Source organism: Apodemus sylvaticus, chromosome 1, assembly GCF_947179515.1.
Source record: "Apodemus sylvaticus chromosome 1, mApoSyl1.1, whole genome shotgun sequence".
Lineage (NCBI taxonomy): Eukaryota > Metazoa > Chordata > Mammalia > Rodentia > Muridae > Apodemus > Apodemus sylvaticus.
The window spans coordinates 84,990,159-85,010,988 of NC_067472.1; the positions used below are offsets into that span (position 1 = coordinate 84,990,159).

Below are 20,830 nucleotides of genomic sequence, written 5' to 3' on the forward strand. Positions count from 1 at the left end.
GCTATAGTGTACTTAGATATAATAATAAATAAATCTTCAAAAAAAAAAGTTCAAAGTCATCTTGGCAACATAGTGAGTCTAAGACTTCATAAGACCCTGTCTCAAAAGACAAACAAAAAACAAAACCAGTCAGCCAAACAAAGAAAAGCAGGCAGTGGTGGTCCACTATGTTTAATCCCAGCACTGGGGGGTGGGGAGGGCAAGGTAAGCAGATCCCTGTGAATTTAAGGCCACCCCAGTCTACAGAGCTGGTTCTAGGACAAGGCTACACAAAGGAACCCTGTCTCAAAAAAAAAAAAAAAAACATAAATAAATAATATTGCATCCTCAGGCAATCCCAGTACTCCCAAGGCTGAGGCAGGGGGATCATGAGCTCACGATCAGCTTGGCTTCCTAATGAGACCCTATCTCAATGATAACAAACCAAGAGAAGTAATTGTAGAGGCCAGAAAGCAACCTACAGGAACCTATGTGGGTTCTAGAATCCAACTTGAGTTTTCAGGTTTACCAATAAACGCCTTTACCGGACAGAGTCATCTACAGCCCCCAAAGGTTTTCAATCTATTTGCAAAACACTGCTCTGTGGCAAGAAAACATATCTTAAACCAACAGTCACCTCCTAGATTAACAAGGACATCCTCTCATCAGAATGCACTACAAGGGTCTGGGGCCAACTAAGACATCAATCAGAGACCCCCAGCTCCCCATCCCTCATTAACAGGTGGGCTGGACACAAATGCAGAGCAGGTGGCCACTCACCTTGAAGTGGAAGGAGCTGGCTGGTGACCCTGTGGAGCCGCACTCCGTTTTCATTAGGTTGCTATAGCAGCTCTGGACTTTGGAGTTGTCATTCTGGTTGGACACGTGGTCATCCGTGATGGGGCAGATGAAGTAGCCCTCATCATCGTCACTGTCTGTGTCAGAGTCCCCATTGTGGCCAGCTCGGGAGGACCCGCCACCGTCAACACCTTCCAGGCGGAAGATGAGGTCTTCGTCTGCCATGTCGCAGAGGCGCCCGTGTTATCCGAGGGCTCCGCTGTGCAGCCAGAGTTACTGTGCGCGTGCAGCACAGATGGTCCTGTAAAGGAAGCAGAGTAAGAGAATGGCGCCAGTCTCCGGGCCTGGGGGGCTGTGTAGATACCTGCATGAAGAGGTGAGGACCACACGTCAGAAGGAAAACCCTATCTTTTGGGGAGGCTGTTGGAAACAAGCTTGTAATATGTGGGGCTATTTCAAATGTCCAAGCCCATCAGCCCAGTCATTTCACTTCAGAGAACCCTTGACTCAGTGCTTGGAAACCAGAAGTACCTTGCAAACAACCACAGCTAGTGTTTAAGGATATACACTGTATGGAACCACTCCTTGGCTTGACACCCTGCAGAGACCCCTCTTTTAAGGACTACAATGCCTGCTTTACTAAGGCTGCACCAGCTGCCAGGGCCTGGGGCTGGGGCCCCTGCCACAGACCTCAGGCCTTGGCTGCTCTTCCAGGGAACACTGGTGTTTTTCCATCCAGTGAACACATCAAGTGCTTTCCCACGTCAAGGCCTTTGTACTGCTCTTCCCTGCGCCTGGAACAGCCTTCTCAACTGTGTTCTTTCTTACCATTGGGATGGCAAAACAAAGGATGCCACTTCAGAGAAATCTCCAAATTTCCAAGCCAAGGATCTTGTTTTATTTTCTTCTCAATGATCTTCCTGAATTGAAATGTCCTGTGTGTTTTCTTTTCTTACATTTTTTTCCACTTTTATTGAAAATAGATTCTTACCAGGTGGTAGTGGAAAACACCTTTAATCCCAGGAGTCAGTGGGGCAGAGTGAGTTCAAGGATAGTATGGTCTACAGAGGGAATTTCAGGACTGCCAAGATTACACAGAGAAACCCTATCTCAAAATAAATAAATAAATAAATAAATGAATAAACGAATAAATGAATGAATGAATGAATAAATAAATAAATAAATAAAAATAAAAACAACCAGGGACAAAGATGGAGTAGAGACTGAGGGAATGGCCAACCAACGATTGCCCCAAATTGAGATCCAGCCCATGGGCAAGCACCAATCCCTGACACTGTTAATGATACTCCATTATGCTTGCAGACAGGAACCTAGCATAACTGTCCTCTGAGAGGCCCCACCTAGCAGCCAATGGAAAGAGATGCAGAGACTCACACCCAAACAGTAGATGGAGCTCCAGGAGTCTTGTGGAAGAGTTGGGAGAAAGACTGAGGGACCTGAAGAGGACAGGGACTCCACAGGAAACCAACAGAGTCAACTAACCTGGACTCTTGGGGGTTTCCAGAGGCTGAACCACCAACCAAAAAGCAAGCACGGGCACCTAGGCGCCCTGCACATATGTAGCAGATGAGCAGCTTGGTCTTCATGCAGTCCCCAAACAACTGGAGCAGGGGTTGTCCCTGAGTCTGTTGCCTGCCTGCTTGCCTGCCTGCCTGAGCCCCTAAATGGACTGCCTCAGTGAGAGAGAATGTCTAGTTTCTCAATGACTTGAGTGTTGGGGTGGGGGGGTGAAGGGGGTAGTTTTAGAATGGGGGTGGGGGTTAACAAAAGAGAAGAGGGAGGGGAAATAGGGAGAGAACCTGTGTGAAAGGATTCTGGGAGGAGAGGAAGCTCTGTTGTAAAGGGAAAAAATGAATAAATTTAAATTTTAAAAGATGCTTGATGGCTGGAGAGATGGCTTAGCTGTTAAGGGCACTGACTGTTCTTCTGGAGGTCCTGAGTTCAAATCCCAGCAACCACATGGTGGCTCAAAACCATCCGCAATGGAATCTGATACCTTCTGTTTGGTGTCTGAAGACAGTTACAGTGTACTTGTATACATAAAATAATGAGATCTGATGCCCTCTTCTGGTGTGTCTGAAGATGGCAATAGTGTACTCATATTAAAAAATAAGTAATTTTAAAAAAAAAAGAAAGAAAAAACCACAAAGCTATCACATTGGAGTTGGACAAGATAAAGAGAAGGAAAAGAGCCAGGAGAAAGCCCAAGAATCAGAAACCCACTCACTCCGGCACTCAGGAATCTCATAAAAACACCACTCTGGGGCCATGATATATACACAGAGGACCGGGTGCAGACCCGGGCAGTCCCTGTGCATGCTGCTTCCGTCTCTCTGAGCTCATATGAGCTTTGATCATGTGGCGTTAGAGGGCCAGGTTTCTCGGTGTCCTCCATCCTCTCTGGATCTTACACTCCTGGGGCTCCCTGAGCGCTGAGGGGAGGGACACAACAGAGACATCTCACATAGAGCTGAGTGTCCCAAAGCCTCTACTCTCTGCATGGTTGTGTGTATCTGGTCCCATCCGATACAGGAAGCTCCTCGGACGCTGGCTGAGCGAGAGACACTGATCTCTGCCTATAGGATAGCATTAGGGGTCTTCATCGTGTTGTTACTTTTTTTTTTCTTAGAACAGAAGTATTTGGTTTTACCCCAGGTCCCTAAGCTACCTAATATCAGGTTCTTGGTCACCCAAGCAGTGCTGGGTATGGGCTCCATCTCTTAGAGTGAGCTTTATACTTATTTTTATGTGTGTACATGTGTACATGTTCAGGTGTGTGCTGGCCACAGACAGAAATAGAGGTCAGAGAACACGGTGCAGGAGTGGCTCCTTTCCTACAGGGGAGGCCTCAGGATGGCGCAGGCCATCGTGCTGAGCAGCAGGTGACTCCCTGCGGAGCCATCTTGCAAGTCATTGTCCTTCTATTATCTACAAGCTGGCTTAGAAAGTGCCTGGCACAGACAAAATGTTTGATATGTTTCCCCTCAATAAATGAACAAACATCCTCACAACTGTCCTCTGAAAGTTTCACCAGTAACAGCAAGAAACCGCTAATGTCCCCAAATGTCCATCAGTGAAGGCGTGTCATATAAGTTACACTACTTCTTTCTATACAATGAGGTACTATATGATAGCTAGAGACAGGGAGGTCTAGAACCCAGGGACATACCAAGATGGTCAGAAGACAGTGCGGCAAGACTGTAACATGGAAATCTTGTACTCACAGCATCAACTGATTTCCAGCCAGATGCCAAGATGACTGAATTTGCTAAGAATCATCTTTAACAAATATGGCTAGAGCCCCTGAATCCTATCCTAGACTCAGGAGATCCTCATAATCTTGGGCTAAGCAAAGATTGGGAGCAATGGTAGGGGTGGTGCCAGGAACGGAAGCCAGGGCCTTGCATGCGCTCCAGCACTGAGCTACAGCCAGCCTAGCCTTGTTTATCTTTGCCATAAGTTTTACTATATATAGTACATATATAGTCCTTTAACTTGCTGTCTACATGAGCTGGCCTTGACTCACAGTCTCCTTGCTACCACCACCTCCCAGGTACTTAGATTATAGGCAATTTGACACCACAAACAACAAGATTTCTTCAATATGACAGCCAACGACCAGGAACAAAAGAATAAATAATTAAATAATTAATTTATTAATTAATAATAAATAAATAATAAATAAAAAAAACTTGTGCATGTTTTGGTTCTTTTTTTGGGGGGGTGGGGGGGTTTGAGACAGGGTTTCTCTGTGTAGCCCAGGCTGGCCTCGAACTCAGAAATCCGCCTGCCTCTGCCTCCCAAGTTCTGGGATTACAGGCGTGTTGCCACCACTGCCTGGCTAAAACTTGTGCATGTTAAGGGACATCAATCATATAAGAAGAAGAATTGGAGAGATGTCTCAGTGGCTAAGAGCATCCTGCAGAGAACTGGGGTTCAGTTCTTAGCACCCACATGGTAGCTCACAACCATTCATAATTACAGTTCCAGGGGACCTGACACCCTCTTCTGTCCAGACACACATGGGGGTGCACATACACACAGGCAGGCAGAATATTCATACACATAAAATAAAAGGTAAGTCTAAAAGAGAGAGAGAGAAGGAGGGAGGCAGAGGGAGAATGTATTGTAAGTGCATTTACAGAATACCTGATATTCTTCTCTGGCTTCTGTTGGGTGCACATGGCAGGAACAAACATAGAAAGAGAAAGAAAGAAAGAGAGAGAGAGAGAGAGAGAGAGAGAGAGAGAGAGAGAGGGAGGGAGGGAGGGAGGGAGGGAGGGAGGGAGGGAGGGGAGAACCCAAGAAATGGGAAAGAAGTCTTTAAATCACAAATTCAATATGGGACTCCACAAAGGACTCTTACAAATCAATAAATAAAACAAATCAATCAATAAAAATGGCCAAAGGATTTGCACAGTCATTTGTCTGGAGACCCGACAGGCAGTGCATTCCTCTAGAAATGTCTGTTTTCTAGAAACTGAGGCAACAAGACACAGGCTTAGGCTAGCTGGGCTAGAGAATGAGACATTGTCTCAAAAACCAAACCAAACCAAACCAAACCAAACCAAACCAAACCAAACCAAACCAAACAAAGCAAAACAAAACAATATCTCTTGGACCAGAGTTCAGTTTCTAGCCAGCACCTATTTTTGGCTCACAATCATCTATAACTTCAGCTTCAGCGATCTGACACTCTCATCTGGTCTCCACAGGCATGTGTGTACATTTGCACTCTGTGTGTGCAGGCGCATGTATACACACACACACACACACACACACACACAGAGAGAGAGAGAGAGAGAGAGAAATTACCCCATACACACACACACATAAATAGCTGTTGTACACGAGATGTCTTTAGGAAAATACAATTGGGAGTCACACCCCACCAGAATGGATAGAAGTTTAAAGCTGGGCAGGAATAAAAATCAGCAAGGATGTCCAACCTGACAGTCCTGAAAATTTTCAGAACCCCTGAAAAACATGGGGTTCTATGAGGTCCAGCAATTCTGCTCCTAGAATGTACTCAATGAAATGAAATGTCCTTATACTCACTCATAAACAAGCTGGCGGCATGGTGGATCACACCTGAAATCCCAGCACTCTAAAGGCTGAGCAAGAGGATCCCAGGGTAGAGTCCAGACAGGCCCACCTAAGCTACCCAGTAACACACTCTCTCTCTCTCTCTCTCTCTCACTCTCTCTCTCTCTCTGGAGAAGGAACATACTTGCACAGTTTGTGTGTAGAAGTCAACAGCTACCTGTCAGGGATTGATTCTCTTTTTCCAGTAAATGGATTCCAACGATCAAAGCCAAGTTGCCAAGCTGGTGTGGTTAAATGCCTTGCTCGTTCACCATCTCTACAGCCTGTTTTGAAACAGTGTCTCTCTCTGGATGCAGTCCTGGCTGTCCTGGAACTCACGATGTTGACCAGGCTGGCCTCAAACTCAGAGACCCACCTGCCTCTGCCCCGCCTAATGTTTAGTTTTGGTCTAAGTCATCTCTTTCCTCTGAGGTTTTGGCATTTTCTTAACAGCTACTGAAACAGGACATACTTTTACATTCTAACTCAGAACATGCTCCTAAAATAGAAATTAAAATCTCAAAACCCTGTACTTTGCCTTCCTCGACAAACAAATGTACCCTTGCTCTTTTCTATTTAACTTGGGCCTGTTGGTTTTATTTCCCTCTAGCCTTCTCATTAGTGTGCTAGGCACACACTGATTTCTCCACTCCCAGTTTGAAACCTCATGTCAGCTGCCAAGTTTGTATTTTACCCTCAGGGCAGGACAGTCACCAGCTTGGGACAGATGCCAGAGCCACCTGATCCTCTTTAGGGCTTGCAGCTCCTAGCCCAGTGCCTGCTCTGTCCCAGTCAGCCTTACAGGCCTGAATAGTGCGGTGCCTATAACTGTTGGCAGACTCAGCCAGTCGATGGCTTCAGGGGGCAGGATGGTGACATGCCCACACCTTCAGCTGTGGCACCAGGAAGTGTGGCTCCAGGCTGAGATGCAGAACTTGGGGCTGTTTTTGGCAGATAAAGGCTCTGCTGCTGTGACCTGGCCACATTCATCTTCTAACCCGTACCTGACCACCCCTCCCCCACTGCTGGGCCGTGGCAGCCGCTGAGTGGGGAAGTGGCCTGGCCTCACTGTGGTTCCACAGCTAGCTCACAGAAGCCTTGAGACGGAACCATGAGACGGAACCACAGATAAACACCCTTCTGACCCTGGAAACCGGGAGCTGCCGCTGACACCAGCTGGGACTGCCTGGCACTGTGCCTTGTATCCAGAAGGCACTTGGTACACATCCAGAACCGAATGAACCCAGTCTTGTGGGTTTCATATTGCCATGAATCTGCTCTTACGGAAGCCACACCTGTCAACTGTCAAAACTGTTGGCAACTACAGAGCTAAGGGCACAGTCTCTCAAATAAGGGCTCCACTTCCCAAACTACTTTACAGCTAGGCAAGACCATGAGCTGTGTGACTTCCTGGGGAGACACGAACAATTGTCTACTCACTTGGTAGGTTACTGATGATAGACTAAAGAAATGACCCCACCTCCACCTCCCCACCCCAAGTTCAGCTTGTGAACCAACAGGGTCACTTACAGGAGCAGCCACTGCAACATCTAAAGCCAGCCCCAGCACCCTTGAGGACTCGGGAAAGCTGCAACCCTGAGCTCCTCGCCTACCTCGGGACTGCCTTGCTGGCCGCAGTGTCTGTTCCCCGGCAACTGCTCACTGTCCGTATACACTCGGGAGGAGCCCGGTTAATCTTGTAGCTTTCTGAGCTTCTCTCTTCAGAAGAGAGGTTTATCAGTTCTGTGGAAATGGTTTCACAACGCTACACACCCAAGTTGAGCTTGATGAAACAAGCAGAAAGGCTGTGTACAACTTTGGGGAAGGGTTGGTTGCTTGGTGGTGGTTTAACACTCATTTGTTTAATTTTGGCTGGCGGGGTCGCTCTACAAAGAGCACATGGAGGACGGGAGACGCAAGTGGGAGTCTCCTTCTACCATGTGGGTCCCAGGGACTGAACACAGGTCATTAGGTTTAGTGGCAGGTTCCTCTACCTTATGAGCCTTCTCCTTGGCCCCAGTGGAAAGATTATTTTAAAGAGAGAGAATCTGCTGGGCAGTGATGGCGCACGCCTGTAATCCCAGCACTTGGGAGGCAGAGGCAGGTGGATTTCTGAGTTAGAGGCCAGCCTGGTCTACAGAGTGAGCTCCAGGACAGCCAGGGCTACACAGAGAAACCCTGTCTCAAGAAACCAGAGAGAGAGAGAGAGAGAGAGAGAGAATCTGTCCTCTATGTTAGGCGATGAGGTACAAGCCAGACCCTGAGGTTGGCAGAGGCACAACCCATAGGTCTCACATCATGGGAGAGCATCCTAGTCATGGGCTCACAAACACCATACTTTGATATCAAAACCTATAAGGTTATAGATAATTTATTGTGCATTTCTTTTTTCCCTTACTTCAAGTTGCTAACTATATTGGTTCCAGCAATGCTTTCTCTCTCATAGCAATAAAGGTCAAATTCCTTAGGACAAAATGCCTTGCTAGGGACACATTAAGAAAACTTGCCTCAGCTGGGCATTGGTGGTGCACACCTGTAATCCCAGCACTCTGGGAGGCAGAGGCAGGTGGATTTCTGAGTTCGAGGCCAGCCTGGTCTACAGAGTGAGTTCCAGGACAGCCAGGGCTACACAGAGAAACTCTTCCTCGAAAAACTGAAAATAAAAAAATTAAAAAAAATAAAATAAAGAAAAGAAAAAAGAAAAAAAAAGAAAACTAGCCTCGGGGCTGGTGAGATGGCTCAGCGGGTAAGAGCACTGACTGCTCTCCCAAAGGTCCTGAGTTCAAATCCCAGCAACCACATGGTGGCTCACAGAGATCTTTAGACACACCCTCTTCTGGTGTGTCTAAAGTCAACTACAGTGTACTTACATATAACAATAAATAAATCTTTGGGCAGAGGTCCTAAATTCAATCCCCAGCAACGACATGAAGGCTCACAACCATCTCTACAGCTACAGTGTACTCATATACATAAAATAAATAAATCTTTAAAACTAGCCTCAACGCAGAGTTGCAGCTTGGTGGCCGATCTCACTTTGCACATGAGACAGGTACTTGGGGCTTTACCTCAGCTCCTGACTCCAGTTCTGACCCCCAATCTCCTAGCAAAATCAATCTCTATTATGGATTCCCAAACCCAAGGAAGGAGAGAGACCTCAGTTCACAGGAAGTAAGAAATTTCCAGAAGTGACTCACTTAGGTACCCACAATTTCCTCCTTCCAGCCAGACACACCTGAGAAGCAGTTTCTCCAGAGAGTTCTCTGTCCTTCCTCTCTCACTCCCATCAGCCTGGGATGCGGAATCATGACCATCAGTTAGCTCTCTAGTACAGGCATGACGCCAGCACAAGACTCATCATTTTTGTAAATTGAGAGGCTGAGCCTTGAGTCCCAGCCAGAGGAGACCTGGATGTTTGGATATCATCAGGAAAAACAAGATTTTTAGGGGTCCTCAGGGAACAGCTATTCTCTGGAAGCCAGGATCCCTCTCCCTCTTCCACTCTCTCTTTCCCTCTCCCTTTTCTGTGTGTGTGTGTGTGTGTGTGTGTGTGGTGAGAGACTAGATAGACTCCTTGGCGGGCAGGCAGAGTTAGCGAGAGCTAATAAACGGGGTGAACTCCCAAGATGGCCCGCTCTGCTTCACCCTCCTGACTTCAGATAAAAGCTCCCAACAAAGGCCAGGTTGGTTTCTGTCCCCCAGCAGCAGGACCCCTGCAGCCGCACTAGCTCAACAGGTTCAAGGCCAGCTTAGGACACATTGTATAACCATTTCAGGCCATCTTATCTTTCTTCAAACTAACCAACCTAAATTCAGGAGACTCTAGACCACTCACCCACCACTCAAGAGACTGGATTTTTCAGGTTTCCAAGTACCCACTCTGCTTCCCAGAGGGTCGTCTTCTCTGTGTCTGCTCTCTGTGAATCTCCTCACCCCGACAAATACCGTTCCTCAAGTGCCGATTCTATACGTGGTGTTTGAGGTTTCTTGAACCTTTTCATTCTTTATCTGGCAGAGAAAATTAAACCAATCAAGACCCCTAAACTGTAAAATTGAGACGTGGTGGTGGTGATGGTGACACATGATGGGGACGTGGGCATCTAGAGGCCTTCTGTCTGCTGCAGTCCAAAACTGTTCCCGAGCTCAGTGCTACAGATATTTTTGATATGATTTTGTGCCCATGTGTAGATGGAGGCCTGAAGACACCAGACAGTGTCTTTCTCAGCCGCTCTCTGCCCCTTTTTGGGGCCTCAGTGAGCTTAAAGCCCCCAGACTGGCTAGGCTGATGGGGCAGTGAACTCCAGGGGTCCTCCCTGCATTTCCCCAGAATCCTCACTGCTCCCACTATAGGCCAAGATAACCGCATCCAGGTTTGTTTGTTTTTTCTTTTTATAAAATCTTATGCATATGAGTATTTGCATGCATGTGCTTTGTGCCCATAAAAGTCAGAAGAGGGTGTTGAATATTCTGGAACTGGAGTTGCAGATGGTTGTGAGCTGCCACGTGGGTGCTGAGATCCAAACCCAGGTCCTCTGGAAGAGTAGCAAGTGCTCTTATCACTGATCAAACCCCTGTGGCCAGCTGTGGGTGGTGAGGATTTAAACCCAAGATCTCATGCTTGCAAAACAAGCACTGCATCAATGGAACTATCTCCCCAGCCTCTACTTACAGATGACTTTAAAATGCTAGAGATCTTGGAGTACAGCTATGTGCTGGATAAGTATTGTCTGGTCTTTATATGGTCCTGGGTCCCACCTTCAGAATCACACAATAAATTAAATAAAAACAAAACTGGGCTGGAGAATTGTCTCAGTGACTAAGAGCACTGGTTGTTCTTGCAGAGGACCCAGAATCAATTCCCAGCACCCACATGTCTCCAACTCCAGTTCCAGGGGATCTGACACCCTCTTCTGACCTCCAAGGGTACCAGGCACTCACATGCAGGCCACTCACACACATATGTAAGCACTCATACATATAAAATACTAAAAAACAAACAAACAAAACCCCTAAAGCCCTAAATAAACAAGGCAGCTGGCGATATAGTTAGTATTCATCTACTATATATAATTGAACCCAATAAGTTCAGCCTGTCTTTCCTTCTCAATAAAAGTTTTCCTTGTAGCTGGGCTTGAGACCAGTGGAGAGGGGAGAGGAAAAAGAAAAGAAAAAAGAACTTTTTTGAGAGCTGGGGTTGTGGCTCAGTGACAGAGTTGACCCAGTATAATCAATGCTCTGAGATCCATCCCCAGCACTGGAAAAACAGACTTTTCCTAAAGCATGTGGTTAAAATCAGCAGCCCTTTTCTCTCAGGGTCACTTGTCAGGCCACTCAGATCATATAATGCTCAGCTCTTGTGAAAACCTTTGCAGCTGGTGTACAGGCGGCAAAGCTTCCTGTATCTAGATGCAACTGTAGTGTTTCTAACTATTCCCTGAGGTGCTCTTGGTGGGTATCCCCATAAGTCAAAATAATATACTTTCCCTACCCTGTTGTTTCCTAGTCTATCCATTTCTCGAGCTCCGGCTCTTCCTGCCTCAGAGGGTCCTCAGTGCTGGGCTCACCGTCACACACTCCTCACACTCCTTCGATGATCTATGATCTTTCACCATGGATTTCCTGGTGTGATAAACGAGGCTTGGCCCCGCCCCGCCCCTCCCCACCCCCCACTTCCACTTCTCTCTGCCTCCTCCACTCCCACATGGAACTCTTCCTGATCCTTTAGGTGCCAGGCAAGAGCTTTCTACGCAGCAGAGTTGGCACAACATTCCTCAGCATGAGCTCCTGTCACGAATCGACAGAGGGAAAAATGGGGTTTTGAGGCTGCAGAGGATGAGAAAGAAGCAAAGACCGGGGCTCCCACATCCTCGACCTGACAGGATTTTCACAGAAATAAGAGTAATCACTCATTCGAAGGTCTGGCTGCTTGCCAGGTGCTGAACTAAGCAGTTTGATAATGTGTGTGACAATGACAGGAGCCTCTGCGCCACAGGGGCTTTTCCTAGCCACCTTTCTCTGTCACTCCTTACCCTGCTCTGCTTCCCTCTAAGAGGTGAGTAATTTCACAGAGAGATAAGATTGACGCGACTGGCCCAACAGTGCTCAGCAAGCAATAGCAAAGTTAGGACTTGATCTAAGATCTGTGTGTTTCAAAGTTTAGACAGATTATAGTCTTTTTGTAATATTTTTCATGATTTGCTTTTCCATATTGAGGTCTCCATTGTGCCACTGGGCCACAGATTCCCTGGACTGATTCCCCAGTGTCCATATGGGACACCTAACTGTCCCATATGCTAGCCGGGGATAGCCTGTTTTTCTGTAGTTCGTTCCTGTGACCTGCTTGGTTTGTGCCAAGCTTCATTGGCACTCTGGGCGGCAGCTGCAGGAGTGAGACACCATTCCTCTGTCTCTGGCCCTGCCACAGAGAAGACTGTGTAAACACAGAGTGCATCCTGTGAAGCGAGGCACACGGGATCCCTGGTGCAACCCGCCAGGAGTACACCATGTCCTGGGACACAAAAGCCAAGGCCTAGAAGATGATTAGACGTGAAAATCCAAAGCCCCCTTGTGCATGCTGCTCCCTGAAGCTATAATGGCAATCTTTTCTGCTTTATACCCTAAAATGTCATTTGCTGACTTTAAAACAAAGAGCGCTTGCATAAGGATGTATTTGTATGGACAGAGTCCAGGTTGTAGCACATGCATTTCAGCAGAAACGAATGTTGACTTAGCCCCTGTCATTCCAAGTGGGGGTTGCTGCTCCTGCTAGCCAGAAAGCTGGTATCTCTGCTCCTGTGGAGTATATAGAGACTTGTTTCCAAAGAGAGGAGGATCAGCAAGAAAGACGTGGGTGTGTGTGTGTGTGTACCACCTTATTCCTTTGAGATGCAGTCTATCATTGAAGTTGAAGCAAGGCTAGCAGCAAGCAAGCTCCAGGAATTCTCTTGTGCCTGCCACGCCCAGCTTTCCCCATGCATGTACTGGGATCTGAACTAGGGACCTCATGCTCACAAGGTAAGCTCTTCCCCACTGAGCATGGTTTCTCTGACTCTGTGCTACTGACAATGAACTGGTCCAATTCTTTTTTTGTTTTGTTTTTTTTTGTTTATTTGTTTGGTTGTTTGGAGACAGGGTTTCTTCATGTAGTCCTGGCTGTCCTGGAACTCCATCTGTAGACCAGGCTATCTTTGAAGTCACAGAGATCCACCAACCTTTGCTTTCAGAGTGCTGGGATTAAAGGCATGTGCCACGCCTGCCCGGCCAAGCTGGTCTAATTCTTACTTACAGGACAACACGTCCCATGGGATGTCAAACATTCAGCAGCACCAGTGATTTCCACTCACTAGCAGTCAGAGGCACTAGAATCAGAACAATTAAACTGACTCCAGATGTCGCCTAAGGCAGGATGGAGCGGAATGGCCCCGGGCTGGAGCCCAGTTAGTCATGTGAGCTCCTGGTTCGCTGCTGATGCAATGACTCAAGCTCTTGCTTGTCTTACAGATCTAGAGGCTCCTCTTTCACAGCCTGAGTCCTCAAGCCTGCTTTCCTTCTGTCTTCCTGTCCATCTTCCCTCCCCTCCCTTCCCCTCCTCAGTGTCTCGCTCCTTCATTTCCAGTGCTGAGGGCAGAATCTGGAGCCTCGTACGTGCTAGGCAAGTCCTTTCATGATGAGCTAATCCCTAACTCTTAATATTTCTGTCCAGAGATCCTGCTTCCTCCATCTCTTCTCTTCTCTACCCTTCTACCTCCTATTGGTGGATGGATGGATGGATGGTGGATGGATGGATGGATGGATTTTTCAAGACAGGGTTTCTCTGTGTAGCCCTGGCTTTCCTGGAACTTATTGTGTAGACCAGGCAGGCCTCGAACTCCAGAATTCATTGCCTCTAGAATGTTAGGACTAAGAGTGTGACAGTGCCACCGTGCCCCGCTTCTACCTCTTCTTTATAAGGACCCTGTGATGTAGTAAGATAATCCAGGACAATGTCCCTATTACTCACCTCTAAGAAGTCTGTTTTGCTGTATAAAGCCACACTACATACTCAACAGATTCCCAGGGTGGGGTATGGACATCTTTAGCGGGGTTATTACTGTTGGGCCTTGGCGGGTAACAGGAATTGTTATGTAGGACCTAGGAAGAGGTGCTGGGGTGGAGGTGGGGGTGATAGAGGAGAGTAGGGTGGTCAGGATGGAATAGCAGCTGGTATATTCCAGCACTAATTCTATTCCAGGCTTGGTGGGGCTGAGGGGGCTGGCTGGTCTCCCCAGGTAACTACTGTTTGCTGTCTGCTGATTCACAAGCAAGGAAATGACCCAGGGAAGGTCTTCTGGAGGAAGTAAGCACTTGATCCTGGAGGGGACAGACAGGTAAAGCCCTGTGAGTACGCTAAGGCACTCTAAGAAGCAGGACCTGTGGACGTGAAGGTTGGGACATTAAGCAAGCCCAAGTAAATGGCGACTGGACCTGGAAAGTGCTAGTCTGAAGCGGGAAGCCAATGTGGATAGCTTGGTTCTTTTATCTTGACATAAAATACTGTTTCTCTTCATTGTTGGCAGTTTATCTGTGAGCCCTTGGTGTATACTGAGGCCCTGGATATTAATGAGACCCTCACTTGATGCTCCATTTCCTGATTCCGGATGTCGCCCCTCCCCCACTCAATACAAAGAACAAAGCTGAAAAATGTTCCAGGCACATCAACCAGTACTGCACAGTACTGGTACCACAGGGCTCATCACAGCCTCTCCACTAAGTCTGCTGTTTAGGACAAGGTCCACTCCTAGCATCAGGACTTGCTTCAAAGCCCAGCCAAGGGACACAGAGCTCGGCCTAATCTCAGCTTTCCAGTGCTCCTAACCACTGAGCCATCTCTCCAGCCCCCTTTCTTTTCTTTTTCAAGGCAGGGCTTCTCTGTGTAGCCCAGGCTGCCCTGGATCTAGCTCTGTAGACCAAGCTGGCCCCAGTTCACGAATCTGCCTGCCTCTGCCTAGGATCTGCCTCTGAGTGCTAGGATCAGAGGCATGCGCCACCATGCTAGATTCTTAAGCTTTTAATTGAGGGTTTGTCTGTGGTTTTTGTTTTTCTTTTGAGACAGGGTCTTTTACACCCAGGCTGGCCTCCAGTTCCCTATGGCAGGGCAGTGACCTTGAACTTCTGAACTGTCTTGCTTCTTTCCTCCCTAGTTCTGGGATAGTGGGCAGGATTTATGGGGTGCTGAGGTGAAACCCAGGGCTTTGTGCCTGTTTGGCAAGCACGCTATGGAGCCACATCCCCAGTGCTGTTTTTTCATTCCAAAGAAGCTGAGAAATGAGTCCAATGCTCAGGTACCATAGACAAGCTGGGTGCTGTCTAGGGCCCCCCTCTATTGGCCCACCCAGAGACCGTGTCTCCCCACATCTTCTGCATCTCAGTGAGACCATGTGATTGCATTTAGGCATATAAAATGTGGCCCAAATAACTGTGCACCACTTCCAGGCCTACGAAGCAGCTCACTCTCCACACCTTGGCCAGGGCAAGCTGATGACATTTCTACATCATCACAGAGCACCTGCATGTACCTTCTCTGAGCTTCAGGGAAGACATGGGCTTCACCACCTGACACGGTCCCAGGCACTGTGTGCCTTCCTTCAGTCGCCTGTCTCAAGCTATTCTCCTTTTTCAATCTATTGCCAACTTGTCCCCTGCCAAGTGAGCCACTCCCCCATCACAGCTGTGGACACAGCCCCTCCTTCAGAGCTGTCTCCGATTCCCAGGAGGCAGGTGCTATTTGCTTCATTCTACAAGGGAGAAAGCTGAGGAACAGAGTAGTTTAGTGGCTTGCCTAACATAGTCTTTAGTTCCTCAACTAGAACACCCAGGAGCAGCTGGGAACCTCCCCTGGGAATTTCTTAGAAATGCAAATTGAGAGTCTCACTCCCGACCTCCTGAAGGAAACTCCGGTGTGGTCTAGCAATCAGGGAGAGGGGAAAGCAAGCTATGCAGGGGGCCACTGATGTGCCCAGACGTTAGAAACACCGCCTACCCTCACCTCTGACTTTTCAGCCTGTGAAGTGTCTCTCTGAGCTTAACAACTGCACTGCAGAGACTGACAACCCTTTTCTTTCTCCAAAGTCTTGTAGCCTTGTAGCCTATACTTATAGACCCTGGTTGCAAGAGTTTAGTGAGATACTCTTTAATTTGTGGTGTGTGTGTGTGTGTGTGTGTACACTAATAGACTGTGGAAGTCAGAGGAGGACACTGGATCCCCAGGAGATGGTGGGTGAGCCACCAGACACAAAGCCAGAGCAATCGAGTTCCCCCCACCCTCGATCTTGCAGCTCTTTCCAATTTCACTTCAGAGGTTAAGTGCTCACACTCCCTGAGCAGGCCATGCTCCCCTCCCCCACACAGGCCCTCATCCAATAAACCCAGGATCATCCCAGGTGTAGACCCTGTGGCACCCTGGGATCGGAATAACGGATTCCTGCAGCTGCCTCTCCCTCCACCTAAAGCCTTCCCAAAAGCTGTTGCCACTTGGTTGCTGTGCCTGATCCTGAAGTTTTTCTCCATCACAATAGAAATTAAGGTAGAGAAGGAGTCCTAAAGACAACTGGAGCCTGCTGTGCACCCCTAGGTTCCTACACGCGGTTCCCAGGGGGAAATTAACAGCTGTCAGCCCAGTGGATGACAAGACCTCTTGGGGGGGAGTCTGATCAGTGCAGGGTAAAAGGTTTGAAAATATGTTTGTGAAACAGCGTGGCAAAAGCCATTCAGGAAAGTCACAGTTAACACGCTCAGACCCTCAAAAGAACCCAGTTCTTTGGAATAGACAAAGAGTCGCTCCCCACTAGCTCCCGCCGCCTGCCTTCCTTTCCCAAGCAGTGTTGCCGTGGCAAAGAGGTGAAGAGCTAAGGTCGAGGATAGAGCGCGGCCTGGACCCGCTCCTTCCATTGGCTTCATCCCCCTCACAGAACAAACAGCACCTTCTCCGGGAAGTCTTCCCAAAACTTCACTTCTAACCCCCTCCACTCCCAGTCCTTGTTTACCTACTCTACACTCCCTACCTAGCCTCTGGGGTCTGCGGTCCTCTCTGAACTTCGGCTTCCTCCTCTGTAACATCTGTTCAGTGGTCCCAAGACACCCAATACGGAGGAAGCAGAAATACGCCAAGGAGAATCCCCAAGTCAGATCTCACTCCTCCGAAACACAGGCGATCAGTCACACACAGGGCGCAGCTGGGCAGGCTCCCCGCAATCCCCTTAGCCCACACTAGCTAGTTTTGGCCCCGGGCTTACCCAGGAGGTCCCCGCCCCCGCGCCACCAACTGCACAGGAATGCTCAGCCCGTTGGCGCAAAAGTCTCCAACGCCTGCCAACACCCCAACTCCCTCAACCAACAATGCTGCAAGGGCGTCTGCTGCACAGACCTCGAGGTTCCGGGAACTGAGGCTCGCACAGATCTCTAGAGTAGGGAAGCCCGTGAAGGGAATGTTACTTGGGTGCCCCAGGGGGACAGGAGGGCTTGCCAAGACACAGAGACACAGAGGAGACCCGGGCGGAGGCCCGCGTGCACTGCCTGGTGCAACCAGACCGGCGCTCCCCGCCTTTCATTCCTTCCTTACAGGCGCAGATACTGAGCCCCGGTGGAGCTCTGCAACCAGAGAAGCGCCCCAGTCGCCTTTCGGGGAGCTGCTGCAGCAGGACGCGTGGGCTCCCCATCCAGCCCCGTCACCTACCTCCCACAGGAGGGCTGGCGCGACAGCCGCTGCCCACGGCCGCAAGGATCCCGAGGAGCTGGCAGAGGCTAGCGGCCGGGCGCTCCAGGGTGCAGGCAGGAAGAGAATCCCCGGGCACGAGCGCAGGAGCCGGAGAGCCAGAGAGCCAGGCCCGCAGCCGCAGTCGGGCGCCTGGAGACGTCTGAGCGCACGAGCCGAGCGCGGGCTGGAGCTGGGGCTGCAGCAGCTGGGGTCGGAGCTGGAGGCTGGGACCAGAGCCGGGGCGGGACCGACGCACGGGGCGCACGCCCGGGCTCACGTGGCCGCCCCGGGTGGCCGTCACCTCTCTGCAGCCGCCGCGTTGTCTTCTGGCTCCCCCGCCTGTTGAACGCTTCCTGAGCGCCTGGGTCTAAAGCCGGTTACTGTGCTGTTTGTCTCTTTTCTGAGCAATAACCTAAAAGGCTTTTATTAGAAAATCTTTAGCATTTCATGACTTCTGTTTTGAAGAAACTTAAGACACTTTCCAAGACAGGGAGAGATAATAAAGGAGCAGGAGAGGGCAAAACATCAAAAATTGTGTTGAAAATTCGTAAAGAATCCAAATTTATGGTAAGCATATATGTATTTAATATTTACATATATATAAATTTGTAAATATAAGTATATAAAAGTATAAATATATATGTAAATATATAATATAGAACATATATTTTTGTTTACATTTAATATTTATATATAAACATATTTGATTTAAATTTGATATTTATACACAAACATATATTTCACACACACACACACACGTTTAGGCCCAGTATGGCCTACCTGACAATTCCAAGTATTTCTGTAATTTTTAATTAATAACTTCAACAGGGCCAGGTGTGGGAGTGGGGGCTTGGGTGGGGGAGGGGATGGCACATCCCAGCACTCAAGATGCAGCCGCAGAATGATCTTTGTGAGTTCAAGGCCAGCCTGGTCTACAGAGGGAGTACCATTACAGCCAGAGCTGTTACACAGAGAAACTTTGTCTCAACAAAAACAAAAAAAGAAAAATCTTTGTCAGGCCTTCCTGGACTCTCTGGAGGGAAAAGTTACTGTATTCCTGACTCTGAAGCTAGATCGTGGCACATAGTGACCAGTCAGTGGGAACTTGGGCATGGTGGAAGACCCCTGCAATCCCCAGAAAAACAAGGCCAGCCTGGGCTCCACAGTGAAGCCCTTTCTCAAAAACCAAAGCGGGTGCAGTGAATGGAAGAAAGGTAGTACAGGGAAGATGTGAAGACTGAAAACCAGTGGAGGCAGCGGTGTGCACTTTGAGGTCACATCCCCCCACACACTTTAGAGTTAAAATCTAAACAGTCCCATATTTGAGCTATTTGTCCATCCAGCTGCAGTCAGCTGTATAAGGTAGGCAGGCATCACTAGCCCCATTGTACAGATCATAGGACTGAGGCTTTTAAAGAATGTGTCTTGCCCAGGGACACAGTGAGGAAAGGGTGTGATCTATTTGATTTAATAAAGCAACTGTCAATAGACATACTGACAGGAGAACCACTATAACATCTATTCTGCCACAGGCTTCAGATTAAAGACCTGAAGACCTGAACCACCTTGGAGTTCTACCAGCAAAAACACCAGATACTTCCTCTTCACTTTGTAACTACAGAACCATGAGCCAAAATCCACCTTTTAAAAATTACTCATTTTATGTGTATGGGCATTTTGTCTGCATTTTGTCTGCATGTCTAAGCGTGTCTGGTCCTTGGGAACTGGGGTTATAGTTGTAAGCTGCCATGTGGGTGCTGGGAATTAAAACCAGGTCTTCTTGAAGCCCATCCAGGGTGCTTAACACTCAGCCATTGGTTCTGAACCTGTGGGTTCCAGCCCCTATGTGGGGGTCAAATTCCCTTCTTACAAGGGCTTACCTAAGACTATCTGCATATATCAGATATTTACATTATAATTCAAAACAGTAGCAAAATTACAATTATGAAGTAGTAGAAACAAAAATAATTTTCTGATTGGGGGTCACCACAACATGAAGAACTGAATTAAAGGGTCAGAGTCATAGCATTAGGAAGGTTGAGGCCCAATGCTCTAAGCCATCTACCACCCCACTCAGATGTTTTGTTGTTGTTTAAGATAAGCTGGCTTCTACCTCCCTGTAAGCTTCATGCCTCTGTGTGCCGAGTGGCCACCCTGATAAACCTATCTGTGTACATCATCCAATCTGCGCCTTTTAGATTTGACAATTCGACACAAACCCAGGTCATCTGGAAAGAGGAAACTCAGCTGAGAAAATGCCTCCAAGAGATTGGCCTGTGGGGCATTTTCTTAATTAATGATTGATTTGGAAGGGCCCAGTTCACTGTGGGTGGTACCACCCCTGGGCAGGTACTTCTGGGCATTACAGGAAACCAAGCAAAGTGAGCCAATGAGCAGTGTCCTCTGTGTCCCCTGCTCCATTCCTGCCTCCAGTGCCTGCCCTGATGTCCCTTCATGATGGACGGACTGTAAGTGGAAATAAACCCTCTCCTCCCCAAGTTGCTTTTGGTCATGGTGTTTTATCACAGCAATGGATAGTCTGTAGTACTGTGTTACAGGTAACAAAAGGACCCAACACACAGGCAACAGTACTGCTCTTAACTCTCATCACAGCCTTCTTAATATCCTCCGCTTAGCACACAGAACAGGCTAGGAAAGTGACTTTTTCCGAGGTTACATAGAGGCAAGGCCTGGCCCAGATTTGGGCCTATGCGGATCCCTTGTGTCCTGTAAGCTCTTTGGTGTCTGAGGGCAGTAAACCTGCTCTCCCAGGACTTCAGACCAAACACTGTTGCCAGCATGAACATTCCCTGCAAAACATTTGACTCTCGCCCCCTTCCCCTCCCCTGTCCCCTTTCTTTTAGGAGACAGGATCTTTCTACAGAGCTCTGATATTGTGGAAACTCGCTGTGTAGACCAATGCTTCTGCCTCACTAGTGCTGGGACTAAAGGCATCCACCACAGCACCAGACAAGTTGGATCTTCTTGATTAAGATCCCATGTTGCCACATGAACTCAGAAAGACAAATGCTTCTTCCTGGAGCTGCCCGACAGGACAGCTCAAAGGATGTGTGCCCTGTCTGGTGTTGCCCTTCTGCAAGATCAGCCCCACAGCACAGGGAGCTGTACCCCCAGCCTGATCCAAGTTTCGATGCCAGCTTTCCAAGTAGATAATGAAACTCAGTATGTTTTCCGGTACCTGTCAGATACTCATAT

General features: G+C 48.3%; 1 protein-coding gene across 5 annotated transcripts in view; it reads right to left on the reverse strand.

The window, feature by feature from the left end:
* The window catches only part of Eef2k (eukaryotic elongation factor 2 kinase), a 65,034-nt gene extending 47,342 nt beyond the window's left edge, over positions 1-17,692 (reverse strand). Inside the window, exons 1-2 of one of the 5 annotated variants that reach the window (XM_052200025.1) lie at positions 17,594-17,692; positions 760-1,078 (exon numbers count right to left, since the gene is read on the reverse strand). In XM_052200025.1, coding sequence (XP_052055985.1) covers positions 760-1,002 — 243 coding nt within the window. In that variant the 5' untranslated portion in view covers positions 1,003-1,078; positions 17,594-17,692. Of the gene's footprint in view, positions 1-759; positions 1,079-6,061; positions 6,207-7,413; positions 7,435-7,496; positions 7,612-9,718; positions 9,740-17,593 lie in introns of those variants that run through there. The other 4 variants (XM_052200042.1, XM_052200035.1, XM_052200060.1 and 1 more) reach the window with 4 other exon arrangements.
* Between the last annotated feature and the right edge of the window lie 3,138 nt (positions 17,693-20,830).